At 51.0% G+C, this 24255-nt stretch overlaps 1 protein-coding gene across 1 annotated transcript in view; it reads right to left on the bottom strand.

Moving 5' to 3' along the window:
* Nucleotides 1-24255, bottom strand: part of SYNJ2 (synaptojanin 2) — a 96956-nt gene that overhangs the window by 14674 nt on the left and 58027 nt on the right. The window contains exons 6-18 of the mRNA XM_029224317.1: nucleotides 21026-21087; nucleotides 18221-18317; nucleotides 15584-15756; nucleotides 14577-14658; nucleotides 13696-13845; nucleotides 13450-13615; nucleotides 11639-11830; nucleotides 10289-10370; nucleotides 9503-9643; nucleotides 7777-7969; nucleotides 5564-5722; nucleotides 3682-3838; nucleotides 2592-2709 (exon numbers count right to left, since the gene is read on the bottom strand). Coding sequence (XP_029080150.1) covers nucleotides 2592-2709; nucleotides 3682-3838; nucleotides 5564-5722; nucleotides 7777-7969; nucleotides 9503-9643; nucleotides 10289-10370; nucleotides 11639-11830; nucleotides 13450-13615; nucleotides 13696-13845; nucleotides 14577-14658; nucleotides 15584-15756; nucleotides 18221-18317; nucleotides 21026-21087 — 1772 coding nt within the window. The remainder of the gene's footprint in view (nucleotides 1-2591; nucleotides 2710-3681; nucleotides 3839-5563; nucleotides 5723-7776; nucleotides 7970-9502; nucleotides 9644-10288; nucleotides 10371-11638; nucleotides 11831-13449; nucleotides 13616-13695; nucleotides 13846-14576; nucleotides 14659-15583; nucleotides 15757-18220; nucleotides 18318-21025; nucleotides 21088-24255) is intronic.

The raw sequence follows: 24255 nt of genomic DNA, 5'->3' as shown, positions 1-24255 counted from the left end.
AAAAAATTAAGAGATATGGGTGGTAAATCAGTCGTATCCCCCCAAATTCATATTACTATTATTAGATTTTTTTTTTGCCTCTAGAAGCAAGAAAAAAGAAGACGGAGAAAAATCTGACACAGGAATATGGCTGAGGGTTTTTTTAAAACTTTTTGTGGGAGAAAAACTTTCCCGAGGAGCCTCATGTGTTAGAAGCGGAGCATCTCTGATGAAAGTGGGTACGGACACGGGAAGGCAGCCTCACTGACTCAGCAATGAAAAGGGACCAGTTACTGACACACCAGCAACTGGAAGAAGCTCCAGAGAAAAAAGCCGGTCCCCCAATTCTGCTCCATTTTATAACATTCTTGAAATGACAAAATGCTGGAAAAGGAGAAAAGACGAGTGGTTGACAGGGGTTAGGAAGGAGTGTGGGAGGGAGGGAAACGAGGGTCCCCGTGGTGACAGACGTTCTGTCCCGACCATATCGAAGTCAACGTCTGGGTGTGACGCTGCGCTGTAGATTACAGGGTCTTACCGCTGTGGGGAGCTGGGTAAAGTGTGCACAGGATCCCTACATTATTCCCTATAACTGCATGCGAGTCTGTAACTACCTCACAGTCAAAAGCTTAATTAAAAAAATTAATGTAGCAAGTAAGAAAGCAGATGCTAACAGTTCACATAACATAGTCCTCATTTTCTCATCCACATTTAAACATCTACAAGCTTGCGTGCACATGGGCACACACTACACACAGGTTAATGTTTCGGTGCAAAATGTACGTGGAAAATGCACTGGAAAGACACATAACGAACTGTCACCAGACATGGTCTCAGGGCATGGGACTATGGATGATTTGTCTGTGTATATTTCCCCTAATTGTCAAGAACCAAGATGTTCTGGTTTTGTAATTAGAAAAATCAATAAATGTCTAAGATGTGTCTCAAACCAGGATGCTCAGATCCGCACTGCCCAGTCTTCCCAGCTAAGTAAATGCTACTTCATCCTTGTAGCTGCTCAGGCCAAAAACTCTGGAGTCAATCCTCACCTCGTCTCTCTCACACCCCACATCCACTCCATCAGCCAGTTCTGCTGGCTCCACTTTCAAAACCTATCCAGAACCCACCACTGCTCACCATGGCAACCCACGACCACCCTGGCCCAAAGCCACCCCATCCCTAGCTTCCTCCCTGCCTCCCTCCTTCCATGCTGGCCCCGCTGGAGTTTCTTCAGGTGACTCTGTTCTAACCTGGCCACACAATGCCACCGCGCTCAGAGTGAAGCCCAATGTCCTTTTCATGGCCCACAGGGTTCCACGCAGGCTGACTCTTGTTCATCTCACCTCGTTTCCTATGACTCTTCCCCTCACTCTTCTCTCTCCAGCCTCTCTCTTCTCCGAACTCCTAAATGTTCACTCCACACTCCCGCTCTGGAATGCTCTCTCCCTGATACCCACATGGCTCCCACTCTCATTTCCTTCAGGTCTCGGCTCCAAGGTCACCAGAGGCACCTTCCCTGAACACTGGGTATGTAATAGCACCAACCCCTTGACTGACCCCGGCCACTACTGTTTTTTTTCATTCATGGCACTTCTGTTTCTTGTCTGTCTGTCCTCACTAGAAAATTCCTTGAGAGCATGGTATCATCTGTTTTGTTCACTGCTTTTCCTCAGTGCCAGGAACAGGGCCTATATATCAATATAAGGCCCCCCAATAAATACTGGTTAAATGAATGCTTCTAAATATACTCACTGAACTAGCAAACCTGAAAGTCATACATCTGTAGACTTCCCCACGCTCATTTCTAGGTATGTATTTGCAACAGCAGCTTTCTCAAGAAATCAGAAGCATGGAAAGATTTCGACCTAGTGACTGACCAACTGCTCACCACCAACTCTCCTTCTTAATTTCTTTCCTTGTAAAAGTTGAAAGTGACATGATAGTTTTGGCAGCAGCCTTGGGAAGGTCAAATGCCATCTTCTGTCTTTAAAGACGTTCTACAAGAATAACCTCCCTCTGTGGCCAGTCCCGGTGCATGCCGAGCTGACAGACCTCTGCTGCTGTGTTCCATCCTTAATCCACAAGGCACTAGGGCCAAAGCAACAGCTCAGAGCATCCAAAACCCTGAATGCAACACTGTAAAACCCTATGGTGTTTGTAACAATGAAACATTGGAAAAAATATTCATCGGTAGATGAATGGGCAAATCGCGTGGATATATTTAGTGGAATACCGGACAGCGGTTACAAATGGAAGAGTCAGATCTCTACTAATGACGTGACTGTATCTCAAAAATGGTAAGTAACAAAAAAAGCAAGTTGCACAATGACATAATGTATCAGAATTTAAAAGACATAAAATACCACAGGTTGTGTCTTCGCAATTTTCATAATAGATGTTACCTGTGACATGGAGCAGTGACAAAGTGTTAACAGTGATTAATTCTTAGTGGCAAGTACACAGCTACTTGTCATACTGTTCTTTGCTCTTTACTGTGTGTCACACACGCACACACACGCATTCGGATAGGGAAGGCAGGTCCGTTCTCTGCGGGGAGCAGCTGACCCCGCCTTCCTCAGCAGAGGATGTGCCCAGGGCAGCCAGGACCATACCTGTGGTCAGACGCTTGCAGCTCTGCTCGGCCGTAATACTTGAGGGCACCAGGAGACCAGGCGTGTCCGACTTTGGTGTCAGCGTCCAGATCATTGTCTAGAAGGTTGAGTTCTCCAGCTACTCACGGGGATTCCAATCAAGAGACACACATACAACACAAAATTGTATCAACATTCGTGAGTGCCGATTACAGACACGTGCACCAGGGAGCCGCGTCATGGACCACCTCCTGTCTCAGACTCAGTCGTTCTAACCCCCTGGGCTTGAAACCCTGTCAAAGTGGCCTTGGGGCCTGGGGTAAAAACTCCTCCCCAGCGGGCCAACTGGGTGAGAACACAGAAACCGCTGCTGCGGGGATTTTGCCTCAGGCCCATGGGAAACAGGAGATGTGCAGCTCTTTGTACAGCAGGAGATGCAGAGACTAAGAACCTGAAGGCATCCAGCCTCTTGCACAGATGTCCACAAAAGTGATCTGAACAAAAACGCGTCTTCTCAATCTGCAGGTGAGATTTCGGGGCCTTGAAATCTCAGCATCCGTCTCCCCAGAAAAGCTTAGTTGTTTATGTATTAGTTTATAGGCATTCGAATTTTAAACAAACTGCACCTCCTAGCTGGGTATCAATAATTGTTCAAAACATGATAGACCACTAATTGATTAAAAAACAAAACCTCTCATCTTTCCTGTGTCTCGCTCATATTTGATTTGGAATTGGGGCTTTAAGCAGATAGAGTTCGGCTGAACAAAATGGGCTGGAGAAAAGGCATGAGTGTGAGAGGCAGAAGCGCCAGAGAGGAAGAGCTGTAGCCTCTCCTCACCCCTGCCGGGAACAAAAGGTGGCAGGGTGGTGTAGGGGGACAGCCGTGAGGCAGGGATTGGGGGGGACAGCTGTGAGGCAGGGTTTGGGGGAGCCAGGAGCAACTCCCAAAGCTTAGGGCTAACATCTGGGATGACTTTTGAGTAGTTCTGGGTTATCCAGAGAATTGTTATTTATATAACAAAGAGCGCTGGACTAAAGAAAAGTGATCTTCCTTCTATGGTACTGATCACTTGCCCTCTTCCAGCTCTGAAAGCGCACACATCTCAGGCACCTGTTCTGTCAAAAGGATGCCTCTTCCTCCACCACAGGACCCTGTCCGTCCAGGCCGGGGTGCGGCATTTGTCACTTGTGTCGTAGGCAGCAGAGCCAACGTCATACTTGTAGGTGGGTCCAAAGTCAATGGTGCCTTCATGAAAGTCTTTAAAAATCTGTTGGGAGAAGTCACAGGACCCTCTTAGTTCTCCTAGATCATGTACATTACATGCAAATAGAAGGCACGTTCCAGAGTGTTTTTTATTCCTGAAGTAACAGAAGCTACATCATATTTGCAAATATGTCAAAAACTGGACATATGTGTGTCTTTTAATTGGCAAAAAAAATGATGATTATCACTTTGTTCTGCTGACTTACACACCACTGGGTCTCCCACCACCTCAGCACCCGATCTGTCACACGCCTGCTTGTCAACGCCCGGGTGACACTGACAGGCACAGGCCGAGGGGAACGCCTGGCCCAGCCCCGGCAAGGCCTTGATCCATATTTGTTAACAAAACCAATTGGGTAAAAAGCAGCCCAGAACTGAAGTCCGGCCCTCCTCCGTCTTCACTTAGCCCTGGTCCAGCCCTGATGCTGCGGGAAGACCCAGGAACAGACATTCACTCAGCGTCCGAGGGGAAGTGTGAGGAGAATATTGGCAGGAGGAAGGGAGAGAGACCCTTTGCAGGAAGGAGTGGCATGGCTACTCTGCCCTCTGGCCACCCCCAGCGACCCGTGTCACTGAGGGGGGACGACAGAAAACCTCGAGGAACATCCAGGTCTCACTGCAGGAGGAGCCTTAACCTCCCTGCCTGCACCATCTAACCCGCTGCATTTTCACCAGGTAGATGGAACTTAGCTGTGCCTCCCTCCCCTCAGCCTGTCCTGCTAGGAAGCAAACAGGCACCAAAACAACAAACAGTTTCAGGTGGGAGAGAAGATAAGTTTTGAGTCATGTGGAGGCCAGCCAGTGTGACCCTGAAGAACTGAGGACAGATTCTAGAGTTGAATCTTCCCTATTACATCATGGCCTAAGGAGGCGCTAAAAGACCACACCAGGTCAGGGAGGGGAAGTCTCATGGGAAGCGTGGCAGTCTTGGGCTCTGTCATGCCTCTGTTTACTGACTGTGTGACCTTGGACACGGTGTTTGACCTTGGCCTCAGTCTTCTTATCTATAAAATGGGTGTGATACCTAATCTGTAGGATGGTCTTGAGCATTATGTGTACAAATTGGTGCGTAAAGTGTATTAGATCTTGTTAGTGTATTAAATTAACTTATTTGTTAGTATGTTCACTAACAAGAAACAGAGATATCACCAAAATAAAATGTTTTGAGCAGAATCTAGCGTGTCACTTGCTGGTTTAGTGTACCTGACACACAGCCGTCCCTATGAGCATCACCCTGAGTACAGGGCACGTGGACTGCGTACATCACACCCACCAGCCTCACCGGCCATGTGCTCAGATGCTGACATGGGGCTGTCTGAAGCAGCTTGGACTCAAACTGAGCACAGCTGGACCAGGGCTCGGCTTGTGCGAAGGAGGAAGGGACAGCTGGCCCCCACTCCAACCACAGAGCTTGGGCAGAGAGGCTCCTGTCACCCTGAGCTCCTGTGGTGGCTTACGTGTGTCCAGTGTCCTTTCATAGAGCAATGGCCCCTCTGGGCATGAGAAGACACAGACCCTGACCGTGGCCACCGAAAGGAGGAACAGGACGTGAGTGTGGATGGACACTCACGTTTCTCTAACTTCTTACGCCAGACACCTTTTTTTACCATTATCAGAATCAGTTAAATTCACGCATGAAGCTTAATTCGCGAATGCTAGCGTGTACATTTAGCAGAAGCTATTCCATGTTGGAGCAGGTGTTAAAAACTATTTTAAAAGCACAACTTACTTTTCCACTTGATTTCTGTAGCTGTAGCTGATCAAATTCCAGGAGCTTCTTCCAGTCTTGGCGTTTAACAAAATAGAAGACTTCTTCGTAAGTGAGATCAATGCGGTAGTTGAAATCGCCGCACCAAAACACGTAATCGTGAGAAAAAATGTTTCTTCCCTAAGTCATAAACAAACAAAAAAAAATGCTGATTCGGCCCATTGCAAGGAAGGTGGGAGAAGGGAGAAAAATAAACTCACCGTACAGATGATAGCAGATGTGTTTTTCTTAAAATGTTACTTAAGAAGAAAAGTCTGCTAGAGCATCTCATTTTTCACTAATCCCATAAACTTACTGAGGGACTTTCACATGGCTTAATTTTCAAATTTTAAATAGTGTTTTCGAGTGGTTTGGAGAAAGCTCCAACTCTAACAGAGGAAGCATGACTACCAACATTGGTATTTACTCTGCCGAGTGGATCTCAGCCATCAGGATGTACCCCTGCTTTGTTATGTCTGTATCCTAAGACGAATTGCCCAAACATTCAGTGTTACGAGAATGAGGTTTAAGAAAATAAGCATAAATGCTCAGGACACGCAACTTCGTGAAACCTGGTCGATTTCATACACTTTCATCCTGTGACCCTCCACCTCTCTCTCTCCCCCTCCCCCATCTTGCCCAGGGCAGCCCTGGACAGCTGTGGCATCTTCCCCTCCCTTCCCCAGGAATCACAACAACAGTAGCAGCACGATATCAGCTGTCTACAATGCTGGGCTCTGTTCTGGGGCGCACTGTTCTCCCAGCAGCCCTGTGAAGCACACACTAATGGCTCTCTTACAGATTAAAAAAAGAAGTTCAGAACCTTTGCTGAAGGTTACACGGCTAAGTACATGATAAAGATAAGACATGAACTCAGATCTGCCAAGCTCCAAAATCTGTTTCCGCTATACAAATGTTGGAATTATCACAGCCAAATAAAATAAATGTGCAGAGCATCACTGCCTTATAGAACACTCTGTAGCGATGGAAGTGTTCTCTACCCGTGCTGTGCAGAACAGGAGCCACCAGCCACATCTAGCCATCGAACACTTGAAATGTGGCCAGTGTGACCGACGGATTTTTAGTTTTATTTAATGTTAGTTATTTTACATTTAAATAGCTACTTGTGGCTAGTGGCTACTCTACTGAACAGGTACAGAGTATTAACTTATAGGTACCGTCAATATTTCTGTTGAAAAAAGCTATAGTATAAACTCTTTTTAATTATTTTAAATGTGTCCCATGTTTGCTACTTTGAAACAGCACTTTTTAAGTGAGAAGGGTTGGACTTTTCTTTTTTAACCACATAGACCCAGAAAGAAAATATTAGCCCTACATAATCTGGAAAACTACAATTGCAAATTTCCCAACTCATTTATTTTATAATCCAAGAAATAAAACCTCCAAGAAGGATTACAGCACTTCTTAATGAAAACTAAGGAATTTTTGCCTTGAGGGCAGTCCAGCGAACAGGGTGTCAGTTTTAAGGGATCTGGCCTCACATAGAAGAGCTCCGTGACCCAGCCAACCTTGTCTCAGGCACGGGCAGGATGTGTGGCAGGAACAGCTAAAGTCTACCCTCACTGCTGGGAAAAAGGTGTCTGCACCAGGGTGAAGGTGTGCGGGACCATCATCTTTGCACAGAAAGGAAAAACATTCAAATCTGAATTCAAAAAGATCCCCCATCTTCAGAATGAAAGCCTCTGGACCACCACTAGAGGGCGGCACGACGCATGGTATTGGCAACCGCGAGACCGTACCGGGACCCAGAGCTCCTGAGTCAAGAATTCACTGGTTTCAAAAACGTGTATTCTCTTCTGAGCCACAACAGAATGTATGTGTGAGTCTCAAGAAAACCTAGTCTTTTACTGGTTGGATTCAAATGTTCTTCACCAACTTGGACAAAGCGTGGACGCACTGGTTTTCTTTCCCCATTGCATACAGTTGAATTAGAATAAGAAAACGCAGGGCACGTCGGGACATGCAGGAAACGCACAGAGATACAGGAGGCAGAACACTCCTGGGCCGGACTCCCTGCTCACCGCTACTGCAGCACCCCTGGTCATCTCCCTGCCACCAGTGCTGAGCCCCCGGGGGCAGGGACCCTCCTACGGTCGCATCGCCACCGCCTGCCCATATCAGCAGCTCAGAATACCGTGTGTGGGGCGGACCCGAGCAGGGGCCTCGCTGCTCACCATCGGGAAGCTCAGCCTCTGGGTGATCTCCCTGTAGTCCTCGTTCCTCTCCTTCACCTGGGACTGCCCGGCCGTCAGGTGGCTGCAGACGAAGCAGAAGTTGCTGCTGTGGAACTGGAAGCGGATGGCCACGGCGCCCTTGTTCCCCGCCTTTCCCCCCATGCCCGTCTTCACTGTGTCAATCGCCACGTCCCTGGAACAGAGAATGCACACGCGGGGGGCCTCTCAGTGGCTCCGAAGGCAAAGCATGAGCAGCTTTGCTACAGAGAAGATCCGGGCGGCAGCGCGAGGCTTGCGGATCTGAGAGCCTCAAAGGCCTCGGCTCAGAGGCTGGCTCATCCCATCTTCAGCGGCCAGGCCGCACAGGGACAGCGCGACTGCCATCAGCTCCGCATCACTCCTGACCCTCCTCTCATCGTGGGCAGCTGCCCCGTGGGAGGGGCTGGAGCATCCTCTCCACGGCCCCAGCTCCGAGGTGCTCACATGAGCACCCCACAAAGCAGCGGAATCACCTCCACCCCGGCCCTCCGCTGCCGGTCTCGCTGCTGCGGTAGAAGCAGCATGGAGTTCCCCGCCCCCAACCCCATCCCACACGGCTCTTCTGCAAAGTACAGGGGGTGCCATCAGGTAATCAACACATTTGAAAAAACAGGAACCATCCAGTTCTCTATGCTGGGCTGGGCGGTGGTTTCCAAGCAGACGCCTGGCATTAAAATGCCAGCTTACAACGCACACAGGTGAGTGCGTAGGTCCACGGGACCAGGGGCCGAAGCAACTGTCACCCAACAGACAAGGGATGGGGATAACCTGCCACAGTGTGCGAGCCTGAGGCTAAAGGGACACAGGTGTTGGGACCTTAGCTGGCACCTGGGAAATCCGGAGCCCCTCGGCATCACTCCCTTTCTCATGTTGTATCTCTGACCTCGACCCTAACCTCTCCTCTACTCTGACCGTAACTGACTTTTACCCACTCACTGTGGACACTGCCAGACTGTCGCAGCAAACAGTTGGGGCACAAAGACTTTAACATTTCCCAGAGGCCACAGAAGAGGATTATGAGCACAGAGCACAGTCTTGCTCTCCAAGTATCTCTCTGTCTGGTGCAGGCAAAGACAAAGACCAGAGGACGTTCCAACAACATGAATGAGACCAGGGAGCAATGCGTGCTCCTCCCAAACCTTAAAATCCCCATGCACGCACACACACACAGACACGCGCACACACACACACAGACGGGCTTTCCTAAAAGACACGCTTTTCCTAAGCTTTTCCCCTTTCTGACATTCACAAAACTGTCACTTTGGAGACCCAATAATGGGGTGACAGTGGTAGAGGCTTTCTGCCCACACATCTTATTTAGAATTCTTTTAAAAAGAGACAAAAGAATTGGCATTTCCTGATGAGTTACCCAGCTCTTGGTCAGAGGTTTCCTGTCTAACATTTCAGCAAGGAATCCCCTTCCTTGTGCAAAACTGAGCCTGGGTAACAACGATCATGAAACAGTCTTTCTAAAAGGGTCCAGCTTCCTGAGCTAGAAGGTTCCCACTGTGGCTTTTTAAATGCTAGACAATATTCTATTCGCTTGGTTTTTCCTTGGGGGTTTTGTTACATTTATCTAAAATAATGGCAGGTCCTGATTCCTGTTGCAGGAAGGGGGTGGGGGGAAGGAAGTCAGAATCAAACAATCCTGTGTTCCCCCAGATGTTCGTAAGCGAAATGTTCTTACCTGATGAAGGGGACGTGGTACGGACGTACAAAGATATAAAGACAGATGCCCACCAGCTGTGCCGAAGTCAAGAGAATGTACCTATGAGAGCGTGAGATGGCTTTCTGAAGCTGCTCACCCCACATCTTCCTGTTGGTGGTACTGGAGAAAAGAAGGATGCTGTTCAGTGTGAGCTGGAAGCAGGCTCTCCCACCTATAAACTCCTCTAGCCCTTAGTTGGGTCTTTATTGACGTCATGCTGCCTGCGCTCCTGCACTAGTGCCATGTGAGCCTTAATTCCTGCAATGGGCTATCCGCATAGTTCTGGTTGTGTTGTACACTTCAAACATGTGCCCCCCCAACCCCTGCCCCCTGAACCCCAGCACAGGGCCTTGCTCGTAAGACCTCCATAGAACCAGGTTTTATTATTTGTTCAGAAAGTACCTTGAAACGGACTAGGAAAGAAAGAGTCCTGCTGACCTCACACCAAATGTTAAATCCAGTGGTTTTCTTTCCTTTGTTTCTTTCTTACACTCACACACAGGAAACGTGAGTCAGCCCCCGCCCAGCCCGGCCCATGCCCTCGGGGCTCACACATGCCAGCTCGCAGCGTGAATCAGCCTGGACACGTGGCCGAGGCAGCAGCACCCATGGAGTACTGAGCCTATCCCACCCTTCCTTCTATTTCCTTCATCAGCAAAGAGAGAGGAAGGGAGAGGCGTATGTCCGTGAGGTCGTGGTGGGAGCACAGTCAGAATGCAGAGGCTCCCGGCTCAGGATCCCACCCCACCGTGCCTGGCCGCCTACCTGGCATTGACGATATTCCCTGCGCTCAGTTCCACCATCTCTTCAAACCCCACGGCAAATATGTCAGCTGGGCTGCTGCCAGCTGCAGAGCAAGCAGAAGACGAGGGAAGTCAGACCCACGGAGGCCTGTGCTGGCCCACGGCCTGGGTGACCCCTCCAGACCCTGTGGTGAGCTCCACGCGCCAACCTCCTTCCAGCTCCCACTGTGCCCACGGCTCTTCCCTGGCTACATCCTGGGCGTGTCACTAACCTCCCCAAACTCTGCTGCTTGCTCTGCAAAAGGGACGGTAGTGGCCACCTCGCAGGGTGGTCGTAAGGCGTAAATCAGAGAGCACGTGTAGAGTGCCTGGACCGATAACTTCCACACGCAGCAGGCACCGCCCCCCCCCAACCAGACCCTAAGTTGCCAGGGGGCAGAACTGGCTCATACTTGTTTGTGTCCCTCAGTGCTTTTCACAGCGCTGGGCCAGCCTTGCTGGGATCATGTCTGACCGTGGTCCTGTCCCAGGGCACTGTTGTCCTGGTGGTCAGAGAAGGGGACATCCAGCCCTGCTTGGGACCCACTCTGATGAAATCTGCCCCAGAAATGCCTGGTTTACAGGAAGCACAGCGAGCAGAAGTGTTGCTCATCCGTTCTCTCTTTGTCCCCTTTAACAGGGAGTCTTAGGTTAATAGAAGCCCCGCAGCCACCTGCTGCCTGCCTCCCGGTGTGTCCTGACGCTCAGCTGCCTGAGGCATCCCAGTGACTCGGAACAAGGCCCTTGAGCTATGCTGCCCCCAAGCCCCTGCCACATGCGGACAGCGCACAGAGGGCGGGGACGGGGCTCTGGACAGCTGTCGATCAAGGTACGTAAGCAGAGCTGACCCCGCCCTCCACCGCACATCAACAGGCAGGGAACCGGACCACAAGTCTTTCCAGAGTCCAAGCGAGTGGGAGAAAGCGAAACCCCTACGTAAATGCTGACTGGAGATAAAGTACATGTTCGAATCCTGAGACCTCAGGCCATTAAACGTTACCTTGCACGGTATAAGACAAAAGGTGAGGTGTCAACCTTGGAATTGTTTTATTCTTAAAAGTTACACAGGGAACTCCCTGGCAGTCCAGTGGTTAGGACTCCACACTTTCGCTGCCAAGGGCCTGGGTTCGATCCCTGGTCGGGGAACTAAGATCCCGCAAGCCGCGGCCAAAAAAAAAAAACCAACCGTGTCTGTGATCTAACCTTCCACAGAGCTTTCTATACATTCCAAGGAGCGAGAAGGCCAAATACCCAACTTGCCAAGTCCACCTGCGGACGAGGCGAGACGGCGGCCGGGGGTCTGCACCTGTCGCCCTGTCCCGGCCACACTCACCCTGGGATCCAGAGACTCCGGAAGACACGGGCGCGTCCAGCAGCCACTCAGCCAGCTCGGCAGTGCCCAGCAGGTTGCTCCTGAACTGCTTCCCTCCATTCACGTTCCAGGTGCCCACGGCGACGCGCACCGGCTTGAAATTCGTGAACTCCGACTGGCGCTCCGACATGGCTTGCAGGATCCTGGGAGTCACTGTTGGGGGCACAGAAAGGCCATGTTTGCACCCCACCCACCTCCCCCAGAAACATGGCCAGGCTCTCTGTCACGGGGGATGCACGATCCCATCTATATGGACCAATGGATGCTCCTTATAAAGGTGCTAAGAGGCTAAAAACCACCCACGAACACTCTCCTGTGGCACTTCTGCCATAATGTCCCCTCCGCACCCTTCTCCCAACAGAGCCACAGAGGCCGTGACATCAGATCACAGGGAATCTCATCCTCGACGGTCACGCCACGATCCCGTGGGAATTTAATCAAGGGGACACTGCAACCTTCCATATTAAATATATACACACGGAACTTTAAGGGTCTGACACCCAACTTTGCATTTTCCACCTACCAATCGCATGCCTGAAGTGTTTTGTTTTACCTCAGACTTAAGCCTTTAAAAAATCATTACTCTGAGCCAAGTCCATCCTCTTAGATAGCCGAAGCACAGTCCATTTTTTAAACTGGGGACTTGGCCCAAATATCCATCAGGTTTACTTTGCTGTGAAACCAGCCTCACTGCACTGCTCAGGGCTTCTTTCCACACGTATTGAGCTGCCTTGTTTCCAGGCTGACACAGGTGTCACCTTGGCTACCAGGAGCCAGACAGGAGTTCCCCCGGTGATGGAAGAAACAAAGTAGAAAAGGGGTGTGAAGTCATATTAAGCACGGACAAACTAATTTTTCAAAAACACCAAAAACTTCTAAACCAAGAGTTATACATTCTTCTAAGGAAAAATGCTGGGTCTCCCCTTCCAGGCTCTACGGGATAAGATGCCACTAAAATTTCCCCAAAGAAACCTCTAGCTCACTTATATGTGGAATCTTACACACACACACACACACACACACACAGTGAACTCATAGATACAGGGAACAGTTGTCAGAGGTTGGGGTGTGGGTGTGGCGAGGTGGGTGAAGGCGGTCAAAAGGTAGAAACTTCCTGTTAAATAAGTCCTGGGGATATAATGTACAGCGTGGTGACTACAGTTAACAATACTGTGTTGTATATTTGAAAGGTGCTAAGAGAGTAGCTCTCAAAAGTTCTCATCACAAGAGAAAGAACTGTAACTATGTGGTGATGATGTTAACCAGACTTACTGTGCTAATGATTTTGCAACATATACAAATATCAAATCATTATGTTGTATACCTGAAGCTAATGTAATGCTATATATCAAATATATCTCAAGTAAAGAAGAAAGAAAAAAAGAAACCTCTAGCTATTGAGGGAATCATGACAGTCCTGCCCCTGAGAGTGGAAGGTGTCCTCATCCCTGGGAGAGTTCTACAGGGTCCTGGGGCCAGAACAGAAGCAGGAGGCCACCCTCATGGAAGACTCCCCACAAATGATACCTGGCAATGGGACCAAGAATGTTTTCAAGCTGAGAAAGATTCCTCGATGGGTTAACATTCAAAGACACGGACAGTCTGAGAACAGCCAAGGATCAGATCCGAGCACAGAAGCTCCCTCCCGCTGCCCCGCAGCTCAGGGGGGCGCCTGCCACCCACCACCTGGGATGACGTGAGGGGTGGGAAGGCTGGCTAGCACCCCCCAACCACCGCCCTCTGGATGGCAGGGCAGAGCGGGAGCCCCTCACCCAGCAGGGCCTGGTTGTCCAGCAGCATCCTTCCTTTGTCCGCAGACTCTTCAGCGTAGACGTCCCCGACCAGCAGCAGCTTGATGGCCTCCTGCTTCACCCCGTCAAAGAAGTTGGACTGGATTGTGCGAGACACAGACCGGGCCCCGTCCTTCAGCTTCCCCACCTGCCACGGGCCGGACGACAGGCCGTGAGAGGGGCCCGCACGGGCACCACCCGCCCCCCGCCCCCGCGGCCTGCCCTTACCTTGGCCTTCCCTTCCAGGGCCCGGCTGCCCGTGAACATCTTGCTCAGGCTGTGCCCGTTCAGAGACCACATGGCTTTGAAGGACTCCACGAAGCGGTCGGCAATGGGCTTTGAATTCAGCCCTAGGCTCTCAAGCTGCAGGTGGAGGACCTGGGAGAGGAGGGGACAGTGGTCACCAACTTCTCACCCGGAAGCTGCCCCACAGACGCCCAGGGGACACCGCCAGGTGCCATCCCCGTGAGTTCCTACTCAGAGGGTTGCTGTGGGTGACTCTGTGCCCCCCAGAGGACAAGGCACCCTTGCAGCAGAGAATGGGGCTTCTACAGTTCACCCAACTTTATCTACACTTCACCCAGCCCTCCTCTGACACCCTCCCCCTCCCTCCCCCATACTACCCGCAAAACAGGACAGCAAGGGATGGACGGCAGGCAGCGCGGACCCCACTCCTCCTCTCAGCGGTCAGCCAGGAGAGGCCACCCAGGCAGCAGACCACAGGCTTCAAACTCCCCCCAGGCTTCAAACCCAGCCTCATCTCAGGCGGTCCCACCCTGCCTTCCTCTAAGGGAACGCTCACAATAATCACTACCCACGGCTACCATTTCTCCTTTGGGCCATGGTAGCACCTTTGGGCCACCATGTCCGGGGTGCATTCCAAAGCGTGTGTGAAAGCGTGCCTGTGATAGGCCAAAGGCATCTCACGGCATCGGCAAGCCAGCTACCCGGGGAGACCTCTCTCTAGATGCCAGACACGTTCACTGTCCCCTCCCCACAGTGGGAACGTCAGCCCAGTGAGGCCTCCCTCATCTTGCCGACAAGGGTGCTGAGCCCAGCCCATCCCCCTGAAGGCACAGGACAGGACACAGATGGCCCGAGAGACAGACCTCGAGGGCGATGAAGCTCTGCACCGTGTTGGTTCGGTCCAGGCAGTCGAGACAGTTCATCCGCAAAGTGCCTTTCTGAAAACTTCGGGAAACAACACACACAAGTTACAAGTTCTGCTGGAAGGAGCACTGCCCGTGGCACAACGGCCCATCTGACTGCAGGCCCCCAAGGAGCCTCGTCCCGAGAAAGAACCCCTCACCTCCTCCCTGGTAGGCCGCCTGCCAACTAGAGCCCACCCGGGCAGCCCAAAGCCACCAGAGTTACTCAGCCCGGTGGGTCCTAAGCTGTTTGTCTTTCCCACGGAAACCCCAGCGGGGGCTCCCCAACGGTACACGGCGCGGTGGGTCCCAGCACTGCTGGAGGGGTGGCCGAGTCCAGAGCGCGCTCTCGGCAGCCTGCACACCAGGGCCGTCACAAAGACAATCAAATCTCGTTGTCACCCTAGTTATGTTCTAGAAAGTTGCGTGAACCGTTAGCGAATTGAACTGTTAACAAAGCAGCAGGCGCGGAGCCACTGTTCCTGGGGGGCTATGTTCCCGTGAGCCTCTACTCGCGTATTTTCATCGACTAATCAATACATAACCTTGTTTTATGTGTGTCTCTGTTTAAAGACACCTAATTTAATATATATTGTTGATTCATCCACAATCAAGTCTCCCTCAGGCAATCGGGTTTATGCCAGCTGCCCCCCTTCACTCTTGCTAATTTTCATCACAGTTCAGATGGTAAGTTATAAGGTCACCATGGCTCCACCGTTTAACCCGGTCCCCGCCATCAGTACATTTTGCCAGAAAACCATGATTTCTCATCTGCTCACAAAATTCACAAGCATCTCCGATTGTGGGAAGGGGAAGGAGAAGGCCAGAACCCAAGGTGCCCGATATCACTGAGCCCGCGGCCCCAGAAACTGCAAGTGTAGGAGCGGCGAGGGAGGGCGCGCTCCCGGCAGAGCCCCTGCCACTTGGCAGCTAGCCCGGCGGGACGACAAGATGCAGGTGAGACTCACCGTGGACTTACATTCTTGCCCCTGGCAAACACATCAAAGTCATCCCAGTGCAGCTTCAACTGTGGCCTCAGCAGGTTCTCCAATTTCTCTAGCTTCCCGCCTTTGGCAAACTGATGGAAGTCAAAGTTGATCATAGGCGTGTCGCCGGCGTGGCAAGAAGCCCAGAGCAGCTTCTGAAAGGGGAAGGAAGGGAGAGGGTGGCAGGGCATCTGAGCGGCCAACTGTGTCACTCGACACGGTGCAGGGCTTAGCTTGAAGGCTCACGGTGGACCCTGTGGTTTACCAGCCCCGACCCGGAAAGGGCAGCACAGAACAAAGGCCCTGGGGACAAAACCACAAAGAGCATCTTGCCTGCAGAAGGGCACAAGGTCCACCTTGGACAAAAGACAGCCAGAGTGGGTGTGGCTCCCCGGGGCAGCCCAGGGCCCTGCACCAACATCACCTCCCAGAGGGCTCTCTGGAGGATGCCCACGGGCACACCAGGTACAGGGCAGGACAGCAGGCTGCGGAGCTCATAATCCAGCTCCTGTTGCCATGGTAGCCAGTCCCACCCCGACAAGGCAAGACTCCGGGAGGGTGTGCTCAGAGGCGGCCAAGTCCCTCGGCAAGTCCTCCAGGCCGCCCAGTGAGGGGAGGTGCAGCCCAGTGAAACTCCAGGGTGGGGGAGACAGGGGCTCAGGGCCCACTCGGGCCCGGGTCCAGCACGTGAGCTGGACTGAAGGCGGAGCCAGACGTGAGGAAGCACGGCCGGTGGGTGCCTGACAGGCATGGTGCCCTGGCAGAGGTCTGCCTTCCACACCAGAAGCCTCAGCCAGCAACTCCTCAGCACCCTCACCAGGCAGCCCCGGGGCAAAGGATGAACCACTGCCTTCCCAGGGCACCCAGCCTCGGACTGCCAACCACACCCTCCTGTGCGGCTTCAGGTCAGACTTGTCCAGCACTTGCCCAGCCAGAGACGAGTGACTCTGAAGGACTAGAAGGGCTTCAGGCCATCTGGTCCCGAGGACTCTGAGCGCCCGTCCCTCCTACGCTAGAACGCAAGTCAACGCGCAGCTGCCGTCATCAAGAAGGTCTTGCTGGGAAGTAGTCGGCCAAGCTGAAGCATTCACACTCGGTGGCTTCACGATCTGGAGCAAGTGCTTGGCCCCCTGTGGCCTGATAACCACGGGTCACAGGCCGGCTGCCTGTGCGTGGACCTCAGTGTGGCAGAGCTGACAGGCTGAGGGAGCTCCTTCTATGTGATACCCCAGTTGGGACCATGACCCAGGTCTCTCCAGGTAAGGTCCACCTCTTACCTCCTACCTGCCCAGGGGTCTGGTCTCCCCTGCTGGGCCAGAGGCCTGCAGTCATCTCCTGCCTTTCCAGCGCAGGGGCCCACCAGCTGATGGGGGCGTGCTGAGGACACCTTCTCCCCAAAATCAAGGCATAAAGGGGAAAAATTCTTGAGGGTTTTTTTTTTTTTTTCCCTTCTTCTTCCTTAAAATAAACTGCCCACACGGCTGCCAAGATGGGTGGCAGTGGAGATACTTCGCGAGCTTGTTGCCAATAGCAACAAACCAAACAGGAAAAGCAGGTCTGGCCAAGTGAAACTGGCCACCAGCAAGTCTCAGCTCCAAGCACATGGCTTCCCTAAACAGAGGGAAATAAGCACCCAGCTGGATTCAGCTTCTACTGGCCAGGGGCCAGGACCACAGGGAACACTCTTCCCGTGAAGTGAGGTGTGACTTCAGACTCTCTCCATAAGGGGCTTCCTTGAGCTCTGAACAACCACAGGGTTTTTTTCCCATTCAGCAGGGAACATGGGCTGCTGGGAAAGGACTGTGGAGACCCACAGCCCACAGCTTATTCTGCAGCTTGGCCTACAGTAGACCGAATACACGTGGGAGCACTGGGAACGGAGAGATGCAGGCGAGGTGGGCGGAGTCTTTTGCTCACGGCTCCCTCCCCGCCCAGGGTTTCTCCATGCATCTCCCTTGAACGTGTGCCAGAAGCCGCGGGGAGCCCACGGAAAGCTGGACACAGGAAGCAGCTTTCAGGGGCAGCCCACACAAGGATGGATGACTTGAAGGCTCCATGTTCACTGGAGGAAATTATGTAGGGTTGCTTGCTTTAAAGTGAGCAGGGGCTCTGAAGAGCCACTTAGGCACAAGTGCCCTGCGGGTGTCTGTGTGAACGTGCCACAAGGTGCTGGCCAGCAGCTAGGCCAGACCAACAAGGGAAGAGGGAACTCTGGCTCCCCGAGCAGGTCAGGGATGCGTGGGGTGAAGCCCAAACATACGTGTGCACGTGCATGCATGTGTGCGTTCACGCGTGTGTGTGTCCGTCCAAGAGAGCCAGGGAAAGGCCTGGCCATCCTGAGTGGTCGATGCCCCAGTGGGGAGCAGTGGAGGAAATGCAGCTGGAGATGGGAGATGCTCTGTTTTCATTTTGAGCAAATTCTCCCAACCATTGCTTTACAAAAATTAAACTGCATTTGTCAGTAGCCCAAATCACCTAATGTTGAAGCTCTGATGGAGAAAGCCTCCCCCAACGTGGGGAGAGCAGGGCTGCTGTCCCCAGTCCCCACGGAAGCCCACCCTGAGCAGGGGCCCCTCGGCTCCCTCATTCCCTGCCCCCCCAGGCGGGGAAGCCAGTTACCTTGAAGGCTCTGTTGAGCACCTCCTCTCCGCCTCTGCTCCCCAGCAGGTTCACGACCACTTGCTTCCCATATTGCTCCTTGAGAAGCACCATGTGCCTGCAACAGAGCAGGGCCACGCGTGATGCCATGTCCCCGCGACACACGCTGACGGTCCCGCCCTTGAGGGGACCTGCCAGGCACTGGAGGTCCTGGACGAGCTGTTCCCCACGAAAGGCACTGGCCAAGAGTACACAGCACACCAGACTTCTCAACACACGTGGTATCAGGTGGAGGATACGCTGGACTTTCTGTAAAGTCCTCCATTAAACCCAGAACAGCTAATCTGGCCTTTCATTAACAGAGCCTTATAAATGTGACGTGCGTATCTCTGAAGTTAATCCACTTCACTTGGTACCTTCTCAGAACTAGAAAAACTGCTAGGAGAGGCATCAACCTCAGGGTCCAATTTTTTCATCTAAGTGCTGCATTTCATGATGTTTAACCTCAACCAGAAGGTATAATGAAATTTCGGTCTTTAGGAAAATTCTTTGTATACCAGAGACTATTTTTAAATACATATATTGAAATAGCAGGGAGAGACTCTAATATTTGTCTTTTACCAGCAGCTTTTGAAAAGTAACTTTATAATTTTAATACTGTTAGAAATATTTAAATGTAGTTTTTTAAAAAAGGGGAAATGCAAACAGCAAATGTAAAATTAATTTAATACTGCAATCTTAACATCTAACACGAGAAAAAAAATAACACACCACAATGTTAAGAGTGGTAGAATTTTATGTGATTTTAAGTTCTTTCCTTCTTTAAACATTTTTTGTATTTTCCAAATTTCTACAATAATATGTTTGTCTCATAAATGGAATTTTTTAAAGTTAATTATCACAAAAGAACCATTTTTAGCCCAATAAGAGAAAAAGGGACTCTCTTACTAACTTGGAGGGGCAGCACTGCGTAGAGGAATGTGGATCCTGAAGTGGGCAGTTTATGTCCCTCTGCAGACAGCTGAAGACGAGGCGCCGAGGGCTCCGCCCCCATGAAGAGGAATTCTCCCAGGGCCATGCTCCTGGCAGCCCTGCCCTGTCTGCAGTCCCTCCCAGGGGGAGGATGCAGGGCTGGATCAAATCTGGGAGATCAGGGCCTCCTCACAGCCAGTAGGCTGTGCACGGCCCCTGGAGCCATGCTACGTGGAAGCCCCGGGGGAAGGTGCGGAAGAAACAACATGTGTGGCCTGGCCCCTCTGGGCTCTTTTGGTTCCGCCTCCCCAGAGAAGGTGCATCCTGGCCTGAGGTCTGACAGGTGCAGACAGAGCAGGCCCTGCTCAGGTGGGGAGTCTGAGCTGCTCAGCGCTGAGTGTGCCCTGTGTGTAACATGCTAATTAGGGGGGCTGGTGTCACCAATCTTAAGGTAAATAAGAAGGCTGCAAGCAAATTAAAAGTCCAAATGAAGCTTCGGCTAGAATGATTCAAACATTTTTAAAATTTACTTTGAGGACTTCCCTGGTGGCGCAGTGGTTAAGAATCCGCCTGCCAATGCAGGGGACACGGGTTCGAGCCCTGGTCCGGGAAGATCCCACATGCTGCGGAGCAACTAAGCCCATGCGCCACAACTACTGAGCCTGCGCTCTAGAGCCCACAAGCCACAACTACTGAAGCCCGCGCACCTAGAGCCCGTGCTCCGCAGCAAGAGAAGCCACCGCAATGGGAAGCCCGCACACCGCAACGAAGAGCAGCCCCCACTCGCCTCAACAAGAGAAAGCCGCGCGCAGCAATGAAGACCCAACGCATCCAAAAGTAAATAATAAAGTAAATTAAAAAAAAATTACTTTGAGAAGTATGTTATACCCATTAATATTATTTTAAAATTAACATTTAGAGTAAAAAAAACAAATATTTTAAAAAGCTATTGACTATTTCAAGTACAAATTACCAAGAGTTCAGGTTAGCGATGGCTTTTCTTAAGTGAGTTGTAAAACAGTAAGTGTGTAATGATCCAATTTGTGTTTTAAAAAATGAACTATGGGGACTTTCCTAGTGGCGCATTGGTTAAGAATCTGCCTGCCAATGCAGGGGACACGGGTTCGAGCCCTGGTCCGGGAAGATCGCACATACCGTGGAGTGACTAAGCCCGTGCGTCACGACTACTGAGCCTGCGAGCCACAACTACTGAGCCCACACGCCACAACTACTGAAGCCCGTGCGCCTTGAGCCTGTGTTCCGCAACAAGAGAAGCCACCGCAATGAGAAGCCCGCGCATCGCGACGAAGAGTAGCCCCTGCTCGCCGCAACTAGAGAAAGCCCACGCGCAGCAACGAAGACCCAATGAAGCAAAAAAAAAAAGAACTATGTATAAGTCAGAATATTCTCTAGAACGATATACAGAAAACTAACTAACAGTGGGAATTGGGAGTTAGGGTACTTCTACGTCTTCCTTTATACCTTTCCACACTGTGACTTTTTAAAGCCTGGGAATATGTTACCTTAAAAACACAAACAAACCAGCTTAGAAATATCCTATAGTTTAGATGATCCCTTATTAACCAGGACAAATGGATAAAGCTTCAATGCAGAAGGAACTGATAAGATAAAATAATTGCAAAGTGTTACCTGAGCATTTATGAATGAACCTTTAGGGAAAACTGAAAGCAAGTAAACATTCCAAAAGCTGCCTTTTTGTATAAAGAACCAAAGTAAAAAGCAGATTCAGATTCCAGATTTGGGGTCTCCCATTTCCCACGGCACCCTGGCTCCTGTCCTGCTGTCTGCTGGGAGGAAGGACAACAGACTTAGGATACGGCCGGGCGACCCTACCTGTCGAAAGCAGGGGCGTTGGCTTCCAGGCCTCTGTTGAGTCTCAGATGATGGGAACCCACCTAAATCAAAGAGAAAGGACACCGGTGACTCCTCCCGCCCTGTGAACCCAGTATGCGATGGCCTTCCCACTCGCCCTCTTGCTGCCAGCCAGGCCACAAGTAGGAGCCACTCGGCCCCTCCATGGCCCATGTACAGCTCAGGACGGCCGGGCCCTGAACGCAGGTCCTGCAGCCTGCGTCTGGCTCTGCTTCAGCCCCGTCCTAACTGCAGCATGGACCACGCCGGCTGGGGTCTTCTGCAAACAGAAGACAAACTTCAGGGTAAGACCATGAGGCCCACATCAGATCCACAAACCCTTCTGTGGTGCAGAGGTGAGGCTAAGCCAACCGGGAGAAAGAAACCGCTTCCAGCCTCTTCTGCAACTCCAGGGATCTTGACTGTCCCTAAAATCTGAGCTGTCACGACTACCTGCAAACGACCTTGCCTTATTGTTTAGAACTACCTATTTAACACTGGAAGCTTAAAAAACAAACTTAAAACTACTTATTGTTATTGCCTGAGGGGACTCTCTCTGGACAGATCTGGGACAATCTGAACATCGAATAATGTAAGGACATAGGGAGGGTGGGAGGGACGGAGACGCAAGAGGGAAGAGATACGGGGACATATGTATAACTGATTCACTTTGTTATAAAGCAGAAACTAACACACCATTGTAAAGCAATTATGCTCCAATAAAGATGTTAAAAAATAAATAAATAATGTAAGGACAGCAGTGGATTATAACCTGATGAATAAAATAGGAATCCATGAATCTATACAGATGAGAGCTGGATGGATGGGTGGATGAGTGGATGGACAGATGGATGGGTGGGCAGGTACATGGGTAGGTGGCTGCCTGGGTAGATGGCTAGCCGGGGGGCGCGTGTGGGACAGGGAGAAGAGAGGGTTCTTCCTTACGGAAAATACCAACTGACAAACATGGAGGGAGTGGTGGAAAATCATCATCTTATATCAATCATAGTAAAAATTATTCAGCAAAAATCATCCATTGGCCATAAATCTTGGGGGAAAATTTGATGAGGGGTAGGGTACTTGCATGGTCTTAAAGTGTCTCCATAAATCACCTGTTAGTTGAAAAGTAAAACATATTGGGCTTCCCTGGTGGCGCAGCGGTTGAGAGTCCGCCTGCCGATGCAGGGGACACGGGTTCGTGCCCCGGTCTGGGAAGATCCCACGTGCCGCGGAGTGGCTGGGCCCGTGAACCATGGCTGCTGAGCCTGTGCTCCGCAATGGGAGAGGCCACAGAGGTGAGAGGCCCGCGTACCGCAAAAAAAAAAAAAAATCATATTGGGCTTCCCTGGTGGCGCAGTGGCTGAGAGTCCACCTGCCGATGCAGGGGACACAGGTTCCTGCCCCGGTCCGGGAAGATCCCACATGCCGCGGAGCGGCTGGGCCCGTGAGCCATGGCCGCTGAGCCTGCGTGTCCGGAGCCTGTGCTCCGCAAGGGAGAGACCACAACAGTGAGAGGCCCGCGTACCACAAACAACAACAACAACAACAACACATATTAAGCATAAGGGGAGAAACTGAAGAACACCTTGCCCAAGTTTTCAAAAGTAACATCACTAATGAGGGGCAGAGGGACACTGGGGTCTTCCAGATGGGAAGGACCTCTGAGAAGGACACGGTCGATCGGCGTTCTGGCCAGGGATCAGTACCCCGAGCCTGGTCATAATGAAATACCAGGAAACTCCCAAATGAGGAACATTCAATTTACAGAAAAAGAAGACCTACATTCTCCAAAAACATCAGCTTCAGGAAAGACAGAAAGGCAGAGGAACTGGTCCAGATTAAAGGAGACTGGAAATGTGAGAACTAAATGCAGGATGTGATGCTGGCCTGGATCCTGGACTGAAGGGGGAAAGGAGCCACGATGGACACTAATTACTGAGAAAATTGATAAACCTGGAATATGGGCTGCAGATCTGATTGAAGTCCTGTGTCCACGTTAAATTTCCTGAATATGTACCTACCCTGCGGTGATGTAAGAGAATATATTTGCTCCTTGGGAAAATACCCTGAAACATTAAAAAGTAAATAGACTAAACAGATGTATGCAACCTACTCTCAAGTGATTCAGAAAGAAATAAAGCATAGGTGTGTGTGGCAAGATGTTAACATTTAGTGAATCCGGGTAATGATGTGTAAGGGTCCCTTCCGCTGTTCTTACAACTTTTCTGTAGGTCTGGAATTATTTCAAGATAAAAAGTTTCTTCAAATGTACTGCTCGGTTTTGCTTGGTGTCGAAGGTTATAAAAGTGGTGTCCTTGGGTTCATCCATATCATCAGATGTAGATATTACTGAACACGTGAGAAGCATTATTTTACGACCCTTAACATCGCAGCTGTTTGCTGTCCCTCTCCATACGTGAGGAAAGTACCCGTCTAGAAAACTAGTGTCTCAGCAACAGATTTAGAAATTACTGGGATTAGGTTTGTCCACATAAATGACTCTACAAATAAAGTCTGTAGTCCCTTTTGGTCCTAAGAAACGTTGGTCACGAAGGAAACGAGCCAGTAAAATAAGGCATCGAAAAGGAGGCATCTTGCTCTTAACTGTGGGTGTTCCTAAGAAAGGCTCAACCCAAACACCTTCATTTTGTGTGTATTCTGCCCTCCTTTCCTGATGGCCTTTGACACCTGGCTGACGAAATGCCAGTTACTTAACCCCCAAAACCATCACAGCCCCTGAGTTCCCAGAAGACGGTCATGTCCTGCACCCAAGGCAAGTCAGCTCCTGTCTTTCTTCTGAACTTACAAGGAAGGTGCCGGCGGAAAGCGAGTCCATGCTCCTCCAGCCACCCTCTGAGGGGACCCTGAGCCCCGAGGGCCACATGCTCCACGTCTGCCTGTCAGTAACCGCAAGAAATCCCCCCTGGCTTCAGGGAGAAGCTACGGCTGTTTTTAGACTCACTCCCATGGGAGCAAGTAAGAGAATCAGAAAATGGTTCAGGGCTCAGAAGCTTCATCTCTGCCTCTAAACTTCCCCTGGGATAAAAATTACCTAAGTCCCGTTACGAACTGCATAACCCGTGCAGGCCTGAGTTAGTGAGCCTGACACCTCGGGTCCACATGGCACTGGGTGCTATGGAGATGGCAAAGGGACGGGAGACCCTGAATTCCCGTCCCTGGCTGACTACCACCAACTGGGTCGCTGTGCAAAG

The sequence above is a fragment of the Monodon monoceros genome, unplaced genomic scaffold (genome assembly GCF_005190385.1).
Source record: "Monodon monoceros isolate NGI ecotype Baffin Bay Population unplaced genomic scaffold, NGI_Narwhal_1 Super_Scaffold_15, whole genome shotgun sequence".
NCBI classification, from domain to species: domain Eukaryota; kingdom Metazoa; phylum Chordata; class Mammalia; order Artiodactyla; family Monodontidae; genus Monodon; species Monodon monoceros.
Note: the sequence above shows the minus strand (reverse complement) of the source record. Positions and strands in the feature narration are given on the sequence as shown.